General features: G+C 51.6%; 1 protein-coding gene across 1 annotated transcript in view; it reads right to left on the minus strand.

Annotated features, from left to right (window-relative positions):
• Positions 1-3,197: 3,197 nt before the first annotated feature.
• The window catches only part of PRKD2 (protein kinase D2), a 39,131-nt gene continuing 22,484 nt past the window's right edge, over positions 3,198-19,844 (minus strand). The window contains exons 8-18 of the mRNA XM_063140032.1: positions 18,286-18,403; positions 17,390-17,467; positions 16,014-16,272; positions 15,666-15,718; positions 14,595-14,667; positions 10,465-10,571; positions 10,127-10,288; positions 8,059-8,157; positions 6,770-7,037; positions 5,735-5,820; positions 3,198-5,172 (exon numbers count right to left, since the gene is read on the minus strand). Of these exons, the coding sequence (XP_062996102.1) occupies positions 4,954-5,172; positions 5,735-5,820; positions 6,770-7,037; positions 8,059-8,157; positions 10,127-10,288; positions 10,465-10,571; positions 14,595-14,667; positions 15,666-15,718; positions 16,014-16,272; positions 17,390-17,467; positions 18,286-18,403 (1,522 nt within the window). The 3' untranslated portion in view covers positions 3,198-4,953. The remainder of the gene's footprint in view (positions 5,173-5,734; positions 5,821-6,769; positions 7,038-8,058; positions 8,158-10,126; positions 10,289-10,464; positions 10,572-14,594; positions 14,668-15,665; positions 15,719-16,013; positions 16,273-17,389; positions 17,468-18,285; positions 18,404-19,844) is intronic.

Genomic DNA, 19,844 nt, shown 5'->3' on the forward strand with positions numbered 1-19,844 from the left:
GCTGTAGGAGCGAAGAGCCAGCCTGGTTTAAAAAAACCCAACAACTTGGAGGAATGGGGGGAGGAAATAAACCCAGGGAATCAAGTCCAGGGTTATCTCTTATCCAGGACTTCCATTGATTTGATTAGGTTGGTTAAGGAGGGTAATTCAAAGCCTCTTATCTGTCTCTTGACTAAAATGTGAGGTCATGCACTGGTCAACGCTTCCTCCAAGGACTGCAACTCTCTCCTCGCTGTGCTTCCCTAGCTACGCCTTGTGCTTCCAGAGGACAGTTTTGCTGAGGAGGGCAGGAAGGGGGCCTCCATGGTAGGGCACTCGCCTTGCATGCAGAAAAGTTCCAGGTTAGATCTCTGACATCTCCAGAGCCCTTCCCTTTACAAAAGCCCTCTCCTGGTAGAGATGAAAACTGCTCGGTCCGATTTGAGAATATGGATCAACACAGCTGCTCCCGGTGTGTATCATGGCTGGTAACGCCCTGCTTTCACGCCGGCGCCTGTGTTTCTCCTGCCGGCCATCCTGAGTCCATCAGAGTGCCGTAGAGTCGTGCGTCTGGTTAGACCTGGTTCTACAGCCGAAGGCTCTCCTGAGGTCTCCCTTGATCCCATCACTCACCAGGGCGTAGAGCAGCCTTCCTCAACCTGGGGCACTCCAGATGTGTTGGACTACAACTCCCAGAATGCCCCAGCCCTGGCTGGGGCATTCTGGGAGTTGTAGTCCAACACATCTGGAGTGCCCCAGGTTGAGGAAGGCTGGTGTAGAGAACAGGGTCCCAGAGCGCTGTTCAGAGAAGGGGAGGTGGAGGCGCTGCTCAAAAATACACAGGGAGCAGCGGTCTAAGAGGGAGAAGGCCACGCTCCATGCCAGCAGCAGGAGGTGGTAAGGGGCGAAACAGAGCAAGAAGATGGAGATGACGCCCAGGGACAGGTGCCTCACCTTGGCCTTCTGCCAGTCCAGCCGGGTCTCCCTGGATTGCACACCTTGGGTGATCTTCAGGTAGGAGACCCCCAGGATGAGAACCGGGAGGGCAAACAAGGCGGTGACTCGGAAATAGTTGAATTTGGCCACCCCGGGCTGCAGCAGGTAGCTGTCATAGCAGGAAGCGTTCTGGAGGCCTTCTGAGCAGAACAAAATGGCCAGGTGGGACAGGAAGACCAGAAGGACCACGGAAGCGCAGGCCACGGCGGCCCAGAAGCGGCTGTGCAAGCCCAAGGAGCGGAGAGGGTGCACCGTGGCCAGGTAGCGCTCCAGCGAAATGGCGCACAGCAGCAGGACGCTGACGTACATGTTGGAGTAGAAGAGGAAGCCAGCCACGTGGCATGCCGGGCTGCCGAGGGTCCACTGGTGGCCATGGAGCACATACAGCATCCAAAGAGGCAGGGTGGAAAGGTAGCGCCCCAGGCTCATCAGGTAGATGGTCAAAATGTTGCCGAGGCGCACCTGGCGCAGCAGGGGCCACGGGGTCAGCCCGTTGGTGGCCAAGCCCAGCAGGAAAATGGAGCCGTAGAGCGAGGCCACGAGGGTCTCGCCGGACCGGAAGTCCACGCCACAGTGGGATGCGTTGGCTGGGCAGAGGGAGCCGTTAGCAATCCCAAGGGCAGGGCCTAGGAGGGAAAGCAAGACGGCGCGGGCTTCGTCAGAGGGCAAGAGATGTGGAACACAAGGGCACATTAAAAAAAGACACAACCCATGTGCAATGGATACCACAAAGACACGTGGGCATTTCGGATGCTATTTGGAGCCCTTCGGAGACCAAGGTCGGAAAGCGACATTCCCATTCGTCTCAGGCAGTGGTGTTGAACCTCGGGCCTGCGAGATAAACTGGGCTGTGCCTGGGAGCCCAGGCGCACCGGAATTCATCATAAGGCCCCCCTCCCTCGCAGGGCCGTTGCCAAGCTATTTTGCGCCCTAGGCAAAGTGAGCTGCTTTCACACACCCCAGCGTACCCCCCCACCCCCGGTAGGCGGAGACAGGCAGGGATGGAGGCTACGTTACCTTTCCCTCACCCGAAGTCAGAATGTGCGTCCCAGCTTGGTTTCAGCTGGGCGGGACGTGGCGGGGGGGGGGGGGGTGCCCGGACGCCAGGACATGGAGCCGTCCGTCCGCCCGCCCCCCTCCAGTGCCCCAGCTTGGCTTTGGGTGGGCAGGCGCCCAGCCGAAGCCAAGCCAGGGACACTGGGGTGGGGGGGGCGGAAGGGCGGCTTTGGAACGGTGTGCCTGGAAGCTGCCCTCGCTCGGCTAGAGCGGCTCTGGGAGTGGGAGGGCAACTTCCAGGTGGGGCGTTCAGCACCCCCCCTTACCTTGGCGCTCTAGGCAGCTGCCTGACTGGCCTCTATGGCAGCACCGGCTCTGCTCCCTCCAACACTTGTGGATGGTTTCCCCACTTTTGCACAATCCCATTTAGGAGATCTTCAAAATGCATCTCCTAAAGCTCAGTTACTGATGCAGGGAAACCGAATTTACCAGCAAGTTCCCACTCAGCCACCTTTTAAAAACAATGACAGGTTCCTACTTCCTGCCTACTAAAATTTGGCATGAGTTAGAGGAAGTGGTTGCTTGCCTTGATGCGTCGATACACTGACTTCCACACAAGAGACGATGGTTTAAAATAGAATGTGTTCATCAGAAGAAAGTAACATACACTCACCCTTTTCGTACTTAAGGCAGAAAAAGAATAGAACTGGCTTACTATATTCACTGGTGAAGGGTCTGTGTTACTTCAAAGACCCTTTCTATAGGGTTGGGGAAGACCCCAGGAATAGTGAATGAAAGCAGAACATGGCATTCCGGGCAAAGCTCTTTTTTGACACCCACGTGCTCGGCCAATTTCCATGCCTGTTTCCATTCTTGATAGCTATTATGTTCTTAAACTTGCTGATTGGTTATCATAAGGTGGTCAAGGTCCGAGGCGCAGCAGGGGCCACAGGGTCAGCCCATTGGTGGCCAAGCCCAGCAGGAAAATGGAGCCGTAGAGCGAGCCACGAGGGTTGGACTAGATGGCCTTATAGGCCCCTTCCAACTCTGCTATTCTATGATTCTATATGCTTTCACTCTGCGTGTGCAGATTTAAACTCCTAACTCCATAGTTTAGGACCAGTCTAGTGGGCCAGCTGGGATCTAGATCAAGGAAACCCATATATAATTCAAGCATTTCACGGTACTTTTGCGTGTGTACTTTTAAAGCCAAGGTTCAGCTGCACTTTTATTTACAATATATAACCTTTTGTGGTTGTAAGAACGAGACGTCTCAGCCCCCACCCACAACGCCAGTGATGCAGCCCTCCGATCAAGTACAGCCGGATGCTTTGCTCCTGCCTCAGAGGTGGGGAAGCAATTTCTTTTTGCCCCTCCCAGCAGCCAAAATGAAGGTCCTGGAGAATGCAGCCTGGAGCACCTCTTCAAAACCCATTTTTGCAGGAGCCTTGGGAGGCTCTGGAGACCCAAGTGCCATCTGCCAGCATTTTGAGAACACGGAAATGGTTCCAGACCTGTCAACACTAGGCAAGAACCTTTTTGGAGATGAGGCCACCATTCCCTACCTACCCTGCTGTTCATCAAAGCACAGGTGTTACGTGGCAGACACAGGGGGCATTCCTCAGCAGACCCCTACATGTGGGAAAGGTACCCAAGGAAACAGATCCCTTGAAAAAACAAGACTCTGGATCCCTTAAAATCAGTCTTCTCCATCCTGCCACCGTCCAGATGTGTTGGTTTACAACTGGGGATGATGGGTGTTGTAATCTAACACAACATCCATCATCCCCAGTCAGCACATCTCTCCTGGCGGTGATTGGAATTGTATCCCAACACATCTGGATTGAGAGGAAGGGAAGACTAATTTAAATGTTCCTCTCTCTTTCTACGCTTCCAATCACGAAACTTCAAGACTTCTGAAGGCTATTCCAGGTTGTCTTTAAGCCGTGCCCCGATGGCTAACCCTTCAAAAGAGGCAGATGCCAGGGCTTCCAATCCATCAGCCTCCTCCTCCTTTTTAAAGTGAGAAGGGCCAAGCACCTTTTTTTCATTTGGTTTCGCTTCTCTCTTTCGGTGAATGGACCCTGGATGTGGCAAAGGCTTTCGGTGCCAAGACCGTTTGCCCGAGGACTTCGCCGTCGACTCCTGGACGGGAAGAAAAGGTTGCTTTGTTTCTCGCACAAGGGGCTAGTCTTTTCAGCCCCGGCCTGCTTCAGACGGTAACTTTTTAAACAGACACGGAGCCGCTCTACCGTTTGTGGCTGGGGGAGCAGAAAGAGCCAAAAATTGGAAAAGGGGGGGGGCGGAGTGAGGGAGAAAGTAAACCATTTGCAAGCGAGGGTTGAAAGCGAGAAATCGGAGTCGTGGGTTGACCGCTTCCCCGTTTTAGTAGCCGACGACTGAGTTCTTTGTTCCAATTAAACATGGAATATTTGCCTCCAGGTTTGAGACTAAACAGACAACACTCAACCCCAACGAGGGAGAACAACAGATGGATCAACCCTGTCCAAGAACCTCCAGTTAAGGAACAAAAGGAACAAGGCTTTGTGGATAAAAAAAAGACCTATAGGCAAAGTGCTTTTGAGCATGTGGAGAGTGCCTCCCCCCTCTTCTTCTGCTTCTTCTGGCTCAAGGATGGCCACGCCCTCTTTACGCACCAGAACAGCCCCAGTGGCTCCTCGCCGCATCTTCCTCCCCCACTCAATGCCAAATTCCCTCTGCTTCTTCAGCGCCTGGCCTACCACAGTGACCCCCAAAAGAACTAAATTATGGAGCTCCTGGCTGCCCCCATCCTGCACCAACAGGGCAACGAGTGGAGAAGTTGGCGTGTGAATGGGGGCAAGTTCGGAGACGAAGAGTTTTCCCTGGAGTCGCCACCAGGGGGAGCTGCCATCCCATTCAAAACGAGGTCCCACAGGGAGGCAGGCGCATGCCCTGCGTGGGAGTCCATTGCCTTGTCCATCCTTCAGTCACGGGAGGCATTCAGAGCACGCTGACCCTCTCGGACAAGCCCTTCATCTCCACCTCCTGCTGACCCTCCTCATCCTCCTCCTCCAGCCGGTGCACTCGCAGGTGTGCAGGGTACGGCAGGCTGTGCTCAGCCGCAAAGTGCTCCCACCGGGCATCGTCGCTCTCGTGGGTGATGTAGCGCTCGTTCATCCTGTTCTCCAGCTCCCGTAGGTCCAGCCAAGTTTGGTAATCCTTCAGAGAGAAGATGGAAACCAAGGAGAGGGATGTTTACAGATGTGGACATTAAGGGGCTACCTTTTATGCCAGGGTTGCAGAACCACGCCAGGGGTCAAATCCGGCCCAGCCTGGGCCATGCCCCCTTCCTTGGCCCCTCCCCTTTCTCCTGAACGTTTGGCTGTTTTCCAGCCTTTCTGCTGCCCAACCCTATTCTAAAACACTGAAAGGCCTCCCAAAGTCTGAGTTAAAGTGTTGAGCCAAAATATGCCTCTCTGAAATGGAATTTGGCACTCAGTCCAAAAGAGGTTCGACCCCTCTGCTTCTATGCACCTCCTTGCCACTTGGCAGTGTGGCTTCTTCGCTTCATGTTCTCTCCCTCCACTGCCTTCCGGCCCTTGCCTGCCCGAGACTTGAGATCTGTTGGAGCAGCCCTTCTCCGCATCCCACCAGCACAACACATTCGCTATGATGGGACAAGGTAGAGGGCTTTCTCTGTGGTGGCACCCCGACTGTGGAATGCCCTCCCCTTGGAGGCCCGACAGGCGTAGAGCCCCACCTGGCCACTGCCACAACACACCTGTAGCCAAGAGTGGCTGAGCGATTTATCAACGCTGAAGCGCTTCCTCATTTTCACTTGGAGTAAGTTGTTGATCAGATCAATGGCTAGGAGGGTGGGAAAGAAAAAGAGGGAAAGGTAACGGCTCTACCGTTTGGCATGCTTCCGGCACCGGCACTTTTTCAGTGGAACACACATATATAGCAATCGCTAAATCATCTCGAGCAACCAAGGGCAGATCAGCCGTCAGATGGACGCTTACAAGGAACGGGGCTCCTCGTCTCTGCCTCCAAGGTTCATACGTTCACACTGGCAATCTGGATCAAGGATAGCAAAATTCCATTTAACCAGAGCTGTCCCTTCAAAGCGGAGTTAAGTAGAGCAGTCCAACCAGAGCGAAGAAGTCCAATTCGGATCCATGAAATATCAGGTGGACTGATGGAATGCATGAGTGAAGGACTCTAGCTCCCTCATAACTTACAGACACAAATTCAAGGAGCTGGTTGTGACTTAGAAAATCTTTAAATGTCACCTACTTCGGTGGGTTGAGGAGGGTTCAAAAAGAGAACCAAATACAGGAATAAATCATAGAACAGTAGAGTTGGAAGGGACCTCTGAGACCATCGAGTCCAAACACACACACCCCGCTCAATGTAGGAATCCACCTTAAAGCATCCCTGACAGTGGGTTGTCCAGCTGCCTCTTGAAGGCCTCTAGTGTGGGAGAGCCCACCACCTCCCTAGGTCATGGGTTCCATTATCGGACTGCTCTAACAGTCAGGAAGTTAACAGGCGTCAGCCCTCGCTATCCAACCCCCTCCCCAAAACTCTTTTTAATTTTTCTTTAAAATTGTGTCCAGCACAGCTGATTTTGACCCCTTCGGTTTTCCGTAGGTTATGCTTTTCGCCTGGGTGGGAGTGTACTGCTGGCTTGTACTGCTGGCTTGTACTTGGACCTCCCGAAGAGACAAAGAAAGAAGTAGAATAACAGAATTTGCGAGGGTGGAAACTACCCTCCCGTCCCTCCAAGTGTGGGCACGTTTCCAGTGACAGGTACCTCCGACCGAGATCTGGCGCCACGGATTAGGCGGGTACATGAAGGCAGCGTTCTGGATTTGGTCGTTGATGTCCTCGTCTTCGTTAAAAGGGAAGGTGCCACTCAGGCTGACGTACATGATGACCCCCACTGACCACATGTCCAGTGAGCGGTTGTAGCCCTGGTTGAGCAGCACCTCAGGGGCCAGGTAGGCTGGAGTGCCCACAACGGAACGCCGGAAGGACTTCTCGCCAATGATGCGAGCAAAGCCGAAGTCGCACAGTTTCACCTGTACACGGGAGGGAAAGCAGGGAGACTCAGACTCTGAAGGCCTGCCAGCCATCACACAATCCTGAGGGTTTCGGCTTGAAAGAGAGTAAGTTGCTAGTCCTCATGGCGAGACTGAAATGGTTAAAAACTCAGGACACTTTCCCCCCCCAGATACTTAGGAACTAGAGAGACTCTGATATCATTGAACAATGGAAACTGCTGAAGATTGAACCTGGGACCTTCTGCGTGTGACACGTGTGCTCTACCACCAACCCCTGGCCACTTCTCCGTCCCTTCATCCCTTTCCCAGCTAGCCAGTAACAAATTTTTCTTCCTCAATTTAAAGCAAGCACAAGCACAACAGCCACAAAAGAAAAAGTGGTGCGAAGAAATCAAGAGTAGAATTCCATAATGATGTTCACACGCCAACACATTATTTCTCTTCCGTAAATACGTTTATGCAGGATCATGCTGTTTGCGTGAAAGGTTTTATTTACGTTTTTGCATAATGCCTGACGCATGGGCAGGACTAAATCAGGGCTGTTGAGCCTTTTTCAGCCCGAGGGTCGGATTCAATCTCACAGAAGCTCTTGGGCCCACCCACCCCCGCACAATCCAGTGGGGGAGGGGCAAAAGCAAGGGGGTGTGGCCAAAGGCAAAAGTGGGCGGGGCCCAAAACACCAGCCTATTTTAGCTTAAAGCTCTTACTGCTGACAACTCATCCTTCGCAGGGGCATTCCAGCCTTTTAGAATTGGGGGAAACGTCACTTCACAAAAGTTGGGAAAACACAAATAATCAGTGGCTTGTGGTGGGGGAAAGGGATGGGGCCTTATGGGGAACTGCAGAGGGCGGGATTAGGACCCCAAGCAGGCCAAATTTGGCCCATGGGCCTGGGGTTCAACACCCCTGCAGGAAATGAATCGTGAGCAGTACAAGCCAGCAAGCGTTTCCTGCCCCTCAGAGGTGCACTTCGCAGTTCTGTTCCGAAGCAAAGTCTGCAAGCCATTTGGGATGTGCAGGAGGAGCAAAGCGCCCTTACCTGGGGAAACGGCTCGGCAGAAGCCAGAAGGACATTTTCAGGCTTCAGGTCACAGTGCACGATATTCTTGAAATGCAGGTGCCGCAGGGCCACCAGGATCTGAGAGGGGAGGTAAAGAAAATATAGGCGCCAAAGGGTAGAAAGCAGGGCTGTGCAAGCATCCTCCCAACCCGTATCCAAGGCGAATCCGGAACTTCTGAATCGCCCCCAATCTGCCTCAGCTCGATTCTGGCCGGGTCCAACCCACTTCGGACCCGGATCCAAAGTGAGATCCAGACATCCGAAGAAGATCAAATGCAAGATCCGGACATCCGAAGCGGATCTGAAGCGGATCCAAAGCGGCCACCGTAGTTTGCAACATTAGATCTAGGAAAAGACAGAGCCCCATTTTCCTTTAAAATGGTGGCTCTCACAGAGGACGGACAGCTGCCGGGCATGAGTGGGAAAGTCAGCTAAGGCAACGGCTATGCATTGTTCTGGATCAGGCCAATGCACTTTGGACCCTATCTGAACCGCTCTGGACTGGTTCAGCTCAATCTGGTCCTGATCTGGATTTGGACCAAAGTAGGCTGAATCGGCCCCTTCATTTCAGCATTCGAATCCAGGCCCAAAGTGGTGCATAGCCCTAGTAGAATGAATTAGGAGGTCATCAAGTCCTGCTCGGTCAGGATTCCAGGGCTGTGGAGTCGGGAGTCGTGGAGGTGGAAGCGATTCTTGGGTTGCTGGAGTCGGAGTTGGTAAAAATGTACCGACTCCGACTCCTAATAAATTTAAATTGTATATAGAGTTGCGATATGTCCCTGAAAACCAAGATTGTCCTGGATTCCAGCCAATTCCAAAATATTCTGGCGTGTTGGACAAAAATCCTGGATTCGCAGTCCAGCTGGCCAGAGAAATTCAGACCCCCTCAGCAGATCGGTGGCAGCAGCAGAGAAAAAGACGGATCAATGCGCCGCCTTTTCCAGAGTGACACTAGTTTTTTGTAGTTTTGACTTTGATATCAAAGTATATCAAATACTTTAGATTTTTTAACTAGTAGAGAAAGTTGTTCCTGGTTTTCTTTTATAGTTTCATATCCTATTACTTTATACACTATAGTCTTTTGATAAACCACCCATAGAACTTCGGCTATGGGGCGATATAAGTGCAATTAAATAAATAAATAAAAATATAACCTCATTGTTTTCATTTTTGGGCTTCTTTAAGAAATAAAATAAAATAATCCAGAATGTCTAAAGCTATAGCTTTTAGACCCGGGCTTTAACAGGTCAGGGTTCTAAAAAGTTGCGTGCTTGCCGTCAATGTAGGAAATATATAGGAAATTTATTTCCTATATCGATATATAATTAAAGGAGTCGGAGTCGGAGGTGTCATGAATAAAGGAGTCGGAGGTTTTATGTGCCGACTCCACAGCCCTGCATCCATGCCAACTTCTTAGAGATTAATCCCATGTAATCCAAGCTGCAAACTCTTCAAAGCGGCCATAAAGAAGCCATTTACACAACATTATAGGCATAAATGCTCTATTTACGGGTTGGGTGGTGGTGGTGAGCGGCTCAGCGAACAGGGGCTGGGCACAGGGGAGTCCGACAGGCCCCAGGACCTAGTTGTCCGCTTGCGGGCCCCAGGACCTAGTTGTCCGCTTGCGGGCCCCAGGACCTAGTTGTCCGCTTGAGGGCCCCAGGACCTAGTTGTCCACTTGCAGGCCCCAGGACCTAGTTGTCCGCTTGAGGGCCCCAGGACCTAGTTGTCCACTTGCGGGCCCCAGGACCTAGTTGTCCGCTTGCGGGCCCCAGGACCTAGTTGTCCGCTTGCGGGCCCCAGGACCTAGTTGTCCGCTTGCAGGCCCCAGGACCTAGTTGTCCACTTGCGGGCCCCAGGACCTAGTTGTCCGCTTGCGGGCCCCAGGACCTAGTTGTCCGCTTGCGGGCCCCAGGACCTAGTTGTCCGCTTGCGACACCTGAACAGAAGGAATTCCCCAGACAGGCGTCTGCTGCCACCTGGTGGCAGCTGGCTGAATAACGCTCCCTTTCTCCAGCTTCACGCAGGTTTAAGCAGATGTTTTTACCTGTGTGATAAGGAACTTGGTAAGTCTGTCGGGGAGCCGTCCCTTCTCTGACGAGAGGATCATTTCCAGCATGTCCCCGTGAAGCTTCTCCATCACCACAAAGACTTTCTCCGGCGTCTCAAACATGCATTCTAGATTCACGATGCCGGCATGTCTCAAACTCTGCAGTAGGGGGCAGAAAAGGGGGAAGTTCAGAGCCTGGGGTGGGAGGGAACAAAGGAAGCCTTTCAACACACACACCCCTCTGTTGGCCACCTCAAGATGGCCGACACACCCACTCACCTGCAAGATGGCCGACACACCCACTCACCTGCAAGATGGCCGACACACCCACTCACCTGCAAGATGGCGACTTCGTTGCGCAGTTGGCTCTCTTGCTGGGTGGGGAAACGTAGCTTGTCAATCACTTTCACCGCAACGTCCCGCCCCGTCTTCCGGTGCTTCCCTGAGGGTCAGAGGGGAAGAGGGCCTGTTACCTTCCCCAGCGACCTGCCTCCATCTCAGCCCACATGACTACCTTCAAACCCATGGAGGCTGGCGGCTCCAATGCCAGTGGGCCAGTGAATCCGCTCCGGGTTTCAGTCAGAACCCTAAAGGAGCTCTCCACTAGGGCTGTGCACTGACCCCCCGAACTGCTTCGTGGCCCGATCTGCAACTTTCAGATCGGGCTGATCTGCTTCGGGTCGATCCGACCCTCCCCCGCTCTGCGGAGCGAGATCTGGAGGGGCAGATTTAGATTTTGCCCCCACTTCCCTACTTACTTGCCTCCGTGGCAGGCGGTGGAGGCAGGTAAGGGGGGAGGTGGGGGCAAAATGGAGGCCGAATAAGCCCCCCTCCCCTCTGACCTGGCTCCGCCACTGTCACCACACGGACTGCGGCAGCGGAGCCAAGTAAGCCCCCCTCTCCCCCACTTACCTGCCTCCGTCACGGTCCAGCGCAGGCTTCAACTGAGGGCCAGGCCTCAAACCGGAAGAGCAGGCTGTGGCCTGCTCTTCCAGCTTGAGGCCTGGCCCTCAGTTGAAGCCTGCGCTGGACCGCGATGGACACAGGTAAGCCCCCCTCCCCCTTACCTGGCTCCGCCACCATTGCCGCACGGACTGAGTGGCGCCACCGCCGCCAGGTGAGCCCCCCTCACCCCACTTACCTGCATTTGGAGCTCCAGATGGAGGCGAACCGCTTCGCCTCGATCCGCAGCTCCCCCGACCCAATTCGAATCCGCGATCCGAATCAGAGCACAGTCCTACTCTCCGCACCTTGGACAGCTCCTTTAGAGTTCTGACTGGTTCCGAGTGAAACCTGGAATGGACTCACCGCCCGAATGACACTGGAGCCTCCAGCCTCCACTGCTTGAAACACAAGACTGGATCCAGATTGAGTCACGCTTAGGAGTAGACCAACTGAAACCAATGGGACTTTTGTCGTGACTTATATGCCCCGCTGATTTCAAAGGGCCAGTTATAAGCACAACTGAGCCTGGATCCAATCCACGGCATTTGCCCAACGTAGAGAGGATCTCCAGGCAGGAGAGAAAACACAGACTCCGGCGTCGCCCTGTCGTGTGTGAAAATCTGCGCATTTCGGTTTCCCTGTGACGACGTTAAGCAGTTGGGAAAGAGCAAATCAAAAGGCTTTCTTTGAACTGGTTACTGGTTTTTATCGAAGTTGCGGGCTTGTCTTTCTGATTCTAGCTTTTGTATGCAAGAAGTCAGGATATTATATGTATTATGTACAGAGTGACAGAGACAGAGAGCAGCGCAATTTAAACGCACACACAAAGTGGTGTACTGTACACAGTTAACTCAATGCAAAAAAAAAACATGGATGAAACAGCCGTTACTTGCTGCAGGTTGGGGGTGCTTTTGTCCGTCCCTTTCTTGGACTTATTTGGTCCAGGTGTGGACAGAGCTTAGGGTTGTGGGATCTAGCTTGCTTTTTATTAGAGTTCCCCACCGTCACCACAAGCCAGGAGCAAAATAGCGGCTTGAGGAGGGGGAGACTGCAAAATGGTGCTTCAATTCCCTTCTGCATTGTACTGGGATAGCCAGCATGAACAAGGACAAAGTGCAGGACACGGAATAACGGGCTCAAGTTAAAGGAAGCCAGATTCCAGCTGGACATCAGGAAAAACTTCCTGACTGTTAGAACAGTACGACAATGGAACCAGTGACCTAGGGAGGTTGTGGGCTCTCCCACCCTCGAGGCCTTCAAGAGGCAGCTGGACAAGTATCTGTCAGGGATGCTTTAGGGTGGATTCCTGCATTGAGCAGGAGGTTGGACTCGATGGCCTTGTAGGCCCCTTCCAACTCTGCTATTCTATGATTCTATGATTCTATGAAATACTCCTGATCAAGGATTCTATTTTATTTATTTATTTATTTATTTATTTATTACATTTCTATACCGCCCAATAGCCGAAGCTCTCTGGGCGGTTCACAAAAATTAAAACCACAGTAAAACACCCAACAGTTTAAAACACAATTACGAAATACAGTATAAAAAGCGCAACCAGGATAAAACCACACAGCAAAGTTGATATAGGATTAAAATACAGAGTTAAAACAGTAAAATTTAAATTTAAGTTAAAATTAAGTGTTAAAATACTGAGTGAATAAAAAGGTCTTCAGCTGGCGACGAAAGCAGTACAGTGTAGGCGCCAAGTGGACCTCTCTGGGGAGCTCGTTCCACAACCGGGGTGCCACAGCGGAGAAAGCCCTCCTCCTAGTAGCCACCTGCCTCACTTCCTTTGGCAGGGGCTCATGGAGAAGGCCCCCTGTAGATGATCTTAAGGTCCGGGTAGGTACATATGGGAGGAGGCGTTCCTTCAGATAACCTGGCCCCAAACCGTTTAGGGCTTTAAATGTTAATACCAGCACTTTGAATTGGGCCCGGACCTGGACTGGCAGCCAGTGAAGTTGTAAAAGGACTGGCGTAATGTGATCTCGCCGGCCAGTCCCTGTTAATAACCTTGCTGCCCTGTTTTGCACCAGTTGAAGTTTCCGGACCGTTTTCAAAGGCAGCCCCACGTATAACGCATTGCAGTAATCCAAACGAGAGGTTATCAGAGCATGGATAACTGTAGCTAAGCTATCTCTGTCCAGATAAGGGCGCAGCTGGTATATCAGCCTGAGCTGATAAAAGGTGCTCTTTGCCACTGAGTTCACCTGTGCCTCAAGTGACAGTTCTGGATCCAAGAGCACCCCCAAACTACGGACCCGATCCTTTAGGGGGAGTGCAACCCCGTCCAGGACAGGGCAAACATCACCTCGCCGGACAGAAGAACCACACGCTAACAGTACCTCCGTCTTGTCTGGATTGAGTCTCAGTTTATTAGCCCTCATCCAGTCCATTACCGTGCCCAGACACTGGTTCAGAACAGCCACTGCCTCACCTGGGTTTGATGAAAAGGAAAGGTAGAGCTGGGTATCATCCGCATATTGATGACACCTCAGTCCACATCTCCGGATAACCTCCCCCAGCGGCTTCATGTATATGTTAAACAGCATAGGGGATAAGATAGAGCCCTGTGGAACCCCATGGCTTAGGTGCCACGGCACAGAGCAATAATCCCCCAGCACCACCTTCTGGAATCGGCCATCCAAGTAGGAGCGGAACCACTGCAACGCAGTACCTCCAACTCCCAGCTCAGACAACCTATCCAGAAGGATACCATGGTCGATGGTATCGAAGGCCGCTGAGAGGTCCAGGAGAACCAACAGGGTCGCACTCCCCCTGTCTCTCTCCCGACAGAGGTCATCCCACAGGGCGACCAAGGCAGTTTCCGTTCCAAAACCAGGCCTGAAGCCCGATTGAAATGGATCTAGATAATCCGTTTCATTCAAGAGTGCCTGGAGTTGTCCTGCAACCACCCGCTCAAGCACCTTGCCCAGGAAAGGGATATTAGCCACCGGCCTATAGTTGTTAACATCCTCCGGGTCCAGATTAGGCTTCTTCAGGAGTGGTCTAATTACCGCCTCTTTTAAAGAGGCCGGCACCACTCCCTCTCTCAAGGAGGCATTTACAACCTCCTGGACCCAGCCGGCGATCCCCTCCTTATTTGATGTAATGAGCCATGAGGGGCAAGGGTCAAGCACACAGGTGGTCGACCGGACTTGGCCAAGCACCTTGTCCACATCCTCGGGCCTCACTAACTGAAACTCATCCAATAAAACTGAACCGGACGGCGCTAAAATTCTAAAACCAGCCACGGTCGTGGTATGTGGTTTTTTTAAACTTGCAATTTTACGAGACAGTGTCAAACCAAGGGGAGACCAAAACGTTTGCCGATCCACTGCAAATCACCCTGAGATTTACCAGTATCCCAGTCCCAGATTTAGTCAGGGCTGTACTAGTGACCAGTACCCCTAGAGCGGAATGGCTGTTCTTGCATCACTGGCCCAGGCATTCTCCAGGATAGGAGCTACATCATATTGGAGAAGCCCAGAGGAGGCCAGCTCAGCCCTTTGCTTACCTCCATAGACAACACCAAATTGCCCAGAGCCCAGGACTTCATCTGGAAAGATCTGGTAGACGGTGGCGATATCCTGCAAATGGACAAAGGCGTCACATTGTTTAGCATCTTTCTTGGATGGCATACAGTGGTTCCCAATTGGTAGTCCGTGGACCCCCCAGGGGGTCCGTGGCACCATTCACATATTCACCATTCATTTCTGGAGTCCACTGACGACCAGAAGTAAAATATAACATCCCTGAGCACCTGCGTGATTTAGCGACTAGCTTCAGAGATTACTTCCCTGCACCTAATCCTGAAAACTCATGGAGAAGGAACCCTTTTGAACGTGGTGATGTACAACTCACAACTCTCTCTGCGGAAGAGCAAGATATGCACTCGTTGACGTGACTTGTGATGGTTCATTGAAATCATTTTTCAAAGAATATAGACTGGACCAGTTCTGGGTGAAGGTTTTTCCTGATTATAAGAAGTTAGGTGAAAAACCTTTGAAACATCTCGTTCCCTTTTGTTCCACATATCTTTGTGAATAAACGTTTTTGACATTTTGTTATATGAAGAACAACCATAGAAATCGGCTCAATGTTGATCCAGATTTGAGATTAAAAGTAGGAAATATTGAACCGGATGTAGAAGGGATTGTTCGGGACAAAAAGAGGTACGATTTCTCCCATCACATTTAGGTTTAGTAGCTGCTAGACAGGTCATAATTTGTTCAATTGTAAACTAGACGTTAGTAAAATTAAATTCATCTTTATATTCCTAACTAAATCATTGTCATTTTTGCGTGGTAATATCATAAATATCACAAATTTTATGGTCTTTTTTTAGTATCCCTAAAATCCTTTGCTTATTAGGGGCTACCCCTTATTTTCTCCAAAAAATTGCTTCGCACAGGTAACTACCATAGAGATAACAATTTTTTTCAAAAGTTAGGGGGTCCATGGCTTGGCATTTGAAAAACAAGGGGTCCGCAGTACTTAGCTAATTGGGAACCACTGGAATAGAAGAACCTGATCAAGGCAAGGGGATCAGGAGGGGGGAAGAGGAAGGGGGGCTTAGAACACGCACCACATTCTCCTGGATTTGGCTGTTGGACACAGAGATTCGCAATGACGCTTGTCCTGGAGGGAGGAAAAGATAACATCAGGACCTAACCCACCACCGTCTCTCAATATACTGCATGGTGTTGCCCCACAAGCAAGGCACCGGGCTGCTCAAAGCAGCCTTGCACAAAGGAAGGATACAAGAAAAGGTGTTGAGTCCACTAAACCACCAAGAGGTGGCGAGGTAATACCCAACCAAGTCACTAGAGGCCAGTGCTGTGCAAGGAGCATGCCCAGAAGGGATGCCCTGACTCAATAGGACTGATTCTACAGTGGGAGAACAGCACATGGGTGTGTGCCTCAAGACACTCACTGTGAGGAGCATGTCCCTGGGCGCTAGGGGCACCTTGGAGGACGACCGGCATGAGGGCCTGGCGGATGGCGGTCTCCCAAGCCCTGGCGGTCTCCAGGTTGTCTCCGCCATGCTGGTGGTTGCTGGGCACACCGTTTTCTCCGACGTAGTAGGTGGCTTTGGCCGTAATAATTTCGAAGCAGTGGGGGTTGGCACCTGGCGGCAGCAGGGAGAAGTCCTTGGCTGTCTCCACTGCCAAGATCTCTGACAGTGGAATCTCCTACAAGGATGGGGAAGGCGGAGGGTGAGGAGTGGAAAATAAAATAAGAACTGATCTCCCTCAAGATAGCCTTTTCAAAAGCCTCCCCTTTCAGCCAGGGTTCTAAGCATTTTCTGCACTCCTGCGGCAACCCACAAGCGATTCTCTGACGTAGTGCTCATAATCCCCCCAAATAACCCCCTTGGCTTTTTAAAAAATTGACCCACAACTTTCTAGTCCTCAAGGCTGGAAAGACAGCCTAGAAAACAGACAAGGCAGTGCGGCCTGGTGGAACCTCAGACGGCAAAGGAGGTGAGGGTTGTATAAAACTCCCAGCGGCCTCCGCGACATCTGTGTGCCTTTTTCCGTTTGGAAAACATTCGGCCGAAAAAGAGGGAGTGGTGGAGAATTAGGACATCTGGATCGAGATTTAGTCCAGTTGTGAGATACTGCAAGGTGGGGCAGTGCAGTGAGGGGTGCGGGGTGGAGAAGGGGGCAGGACACCCTTCACAGGTCCTAAAAATAGCCTTCCCTCCCCCCACCCTAAAAAATAAAGGAAAGGTGAGAAACTAATTTAATCTACTGCTAGGTTTAACTCTGCTTGGGGGAGGCAGAGAAGGCCACCCTTTCCAGTGGGGGTCCTCAGGATGAAATGTTTACCCATCAGCGACCACCTTCCACACCTTTGGCTGCACGCTGCCAGAACAAGTGCAGGAAGCGTCGTCCTCGCTCGAACTCGGCTTCGTGGTGACACCATAAATCCCATCCAGCTATGTGAGGATGGCGTGAAGCCAACTGAGAGCGAGGGCGATGCTCCTGCCCTCACTCTGACATGGTCACGGGGGAAAAGAAAGTGCCCACCCGCAGCAGTCTCTGCTGCCTCCGGGGGCAAAGGAGGAGGGTGGTCTTTCGTTAACCCTTTGCCCACCCTCTGCCCCCTGATATGCGGGAAGTGTTTCTTTGAGGACGCTGGATCAACCCAAGATGGATCTGCAATTAGGGCGCTGTAGAGAGATTACAATTTATCACCCGTGTGTGTGTGTGTGTGGCATGGGAGGAAATGGCAGGTGCCCCAAGACCCTACGCGCGCCCCTGTTGTCATCCAGCCTCAGAGACTCCAATAACAGGGGAAGCCTACCTTGTAGTAGCGGCTGCTGGTGTTGTTTTGGAAGAGGGTGAGGCATTTGCTGTCCAGCCGCCAGTAATGGCGTTTCCGCTGCAAAACAGGAGAAAGGAGAGCTTTTCAAGGGTCACGGAGTTACAGGAGGAAGACCTCCCTCCATTCCTCTGCCACGACAGAAGAAATCCCGCTCTGTAACCCACCCCAGTGCGAATTCCACCCCAACACATTCACCTGTTGTGCCTCTGAGATCACCGTGCGTTAGAAGCCAGCAAGGAGGAGCTAAAGGCTCTTATTGCTACAGCTTATACAAAGTTTTATACTTTGAATATTTTTAATTTTTGTGAACAGCACCCTCCCACCAATGTTCCCCAGCAACTGATGCACACAGGCTTACTGCCTCGGATACTGGAGATAGCACACAACCCTCAGAGCTAGTAGCCCTGGATAGCCTTCGCCTCCAGGAATTTATTGACGCTCTACATGAATGGACTTACAGTTGGATATTTGGTCTGACTTTACTGAAGTTTATGTATAATTTACTCCTTTTTCTTTTCTTTTCTTTTTTTAGAACGTTGTAATATTTGAAACTGAGACCTTTAAAGTATGTAATTACATTTGCATTTTTATTTTTTGTTCTGTTGAAACCTATACTTTAAAAAAATGATTAAAACCACAAAGCAACAATGGGACGGCGAAACAGCAGGGCCCCTGCCCCAAGGCGCTTACAGAATCTAAACGTTGCTAGTAGGAGAGGGAACAGCAGCAGTGAATGTGAACAGATGTAGACGGAAAAGGGCTATAAAATGAAATAAATCCGTCATCCAGTTCTGCACACAGAACCAGGCATCCGGAGTCTCCTCCAGAGGTTCGACTGTCCGCCGCCACCCCCATCCCCACCCACCCCCACTCACCAAGGTGTCCATGTTGCTGAAATGAACCACCCAGCCCTCCTTCAGAGCCGTGCTGGACTTGCGGGTCGTGTGCCGGACGGACTGCACCACTCGCATCAGGGGGATGTAGGCCACGGCGCTGGGGAGAGAAAAGATCCAGGAGGCGGCATTTGAACTTTGCCGCCTGAGGGCAAAAAAGCACAGGGTGGGGAAAGAATCCACCCCTGAGGCAAAACACGGAGGGCGATGAGGGACCACGGGGAAAGGCGGGGAGAGCAGAGAATGTCAGCGGAAGACTAGAAAGAGGAATAAAATGAATAAATAATAACATGACTCCTATTAAAAATAGGAAGATTATAGTAAGATTATTTCTTCGGGCAGCTTTTTATTAGGAACCCCCCCACTGCAAGCCAGGTCCAAAGGAGGAGTTGGTGGGGTGGGGTGCAAAATGGTGGTTCAGGGGAGCACGACCAGTTCGCTTCTGCACTGGGATGTCCGGCATAAACAAGGACAAATCACTTTTATCGGCACCAGAGCTGACAAATCTCAAGCTGATCAAGGATTGTAGAACACACACACACACACACGCACACAACCCCTCTTAAAACTAGCCAGCAGAGTGGCAGAAAGACCTGGTCAAAAGCAACCAATAAACAGCCCTATTTTATGGGTTAGGGAGCTGTAGGCAGTGGAGGCTGGTGGCTCCAATGTCAGTGGGGTTCTGCTCCGAGGTTCAGTCAGGACTCTGAAGGAGCCATCCAAGGTGCAGAGCTTCTGTGCCATTGGTCATCATTCCACTGCGGAGCACCTCGGATCGGTCCTTTAGAGTTCTGACTGGAACCTGGAGCGGATTCACAGCCCCACTGACATCTGAGCCACCAGCCTCCACTGGTTGTAGGGCCCCAAATTTGAGAGGTTCACACGTTGCCTGCCTTTGCCTTAAATGTATATCCTGCACTTTCCCCAAGGAGCTCTAGGGAGCCTGTATCACAGCTACCCTCTCCTCCAATTTATCTTCTCAACAACCCTGTGAGGTAGGTTAGGCCGGGAAAGAAAGAGACCAACCCAAAGAACTGTACAGTTGAAAGAAGGGAGTGAAAGCCGGGGGTTCGAAGCCCTCTTCCTTTCCCAGCCTGGCTCCCTCCAGATGCGTTTCACCAATTAATTTAATTAATGTCCTGCCTTTCCGCCCCCCCCCCCCCCCAATGATGCTCTGGGTAGATAACAAAATGCAGATTAAAGCATAATATAAAAACTAATAAATTAAAATGCAATGAACAACCATAAAAGAAACAAACAACACCAATCAAACAATGGGACTACAGCTCCCATCATTCGCACCCAGCAGGGTGTGCTGGCTGGGGGTGATGGAAACTGTAGTCCCGGGTGGGGGAGAGAGGCAAAAATATTGGCTGGAGTCGGGGGGGGGGGAATTGTAGGACTGCAAATCAGTGATGATGGAAAGAAGAGATAAATTATTTCTAGCTCGTAAAAGGGATCTCCTGAGGGAGGGTTCTATGAGAGGATGTGGACTCCGGCCATGAAATAAAAAGAACTTTGTGTAATTGGGGTTGGGCGAA

The sequence above is a fragment of the Elgaria multicarinata genome, chromosome 13, assembly GCF_023053635.1.
Source record: "Elgaria multicarinata webbii isolate HBS135686 ecotype San Diego chromosome 13, rElgMul1.1.pri, whole genome shotgun sequence".
In the NCBI taxonomy this organism is placed as follows: Eukaryota; Metazoa; Chordata; class Lepidosauria; order Squamata; family Anguidae; genus Elgaria; species Elgaria multicarinata.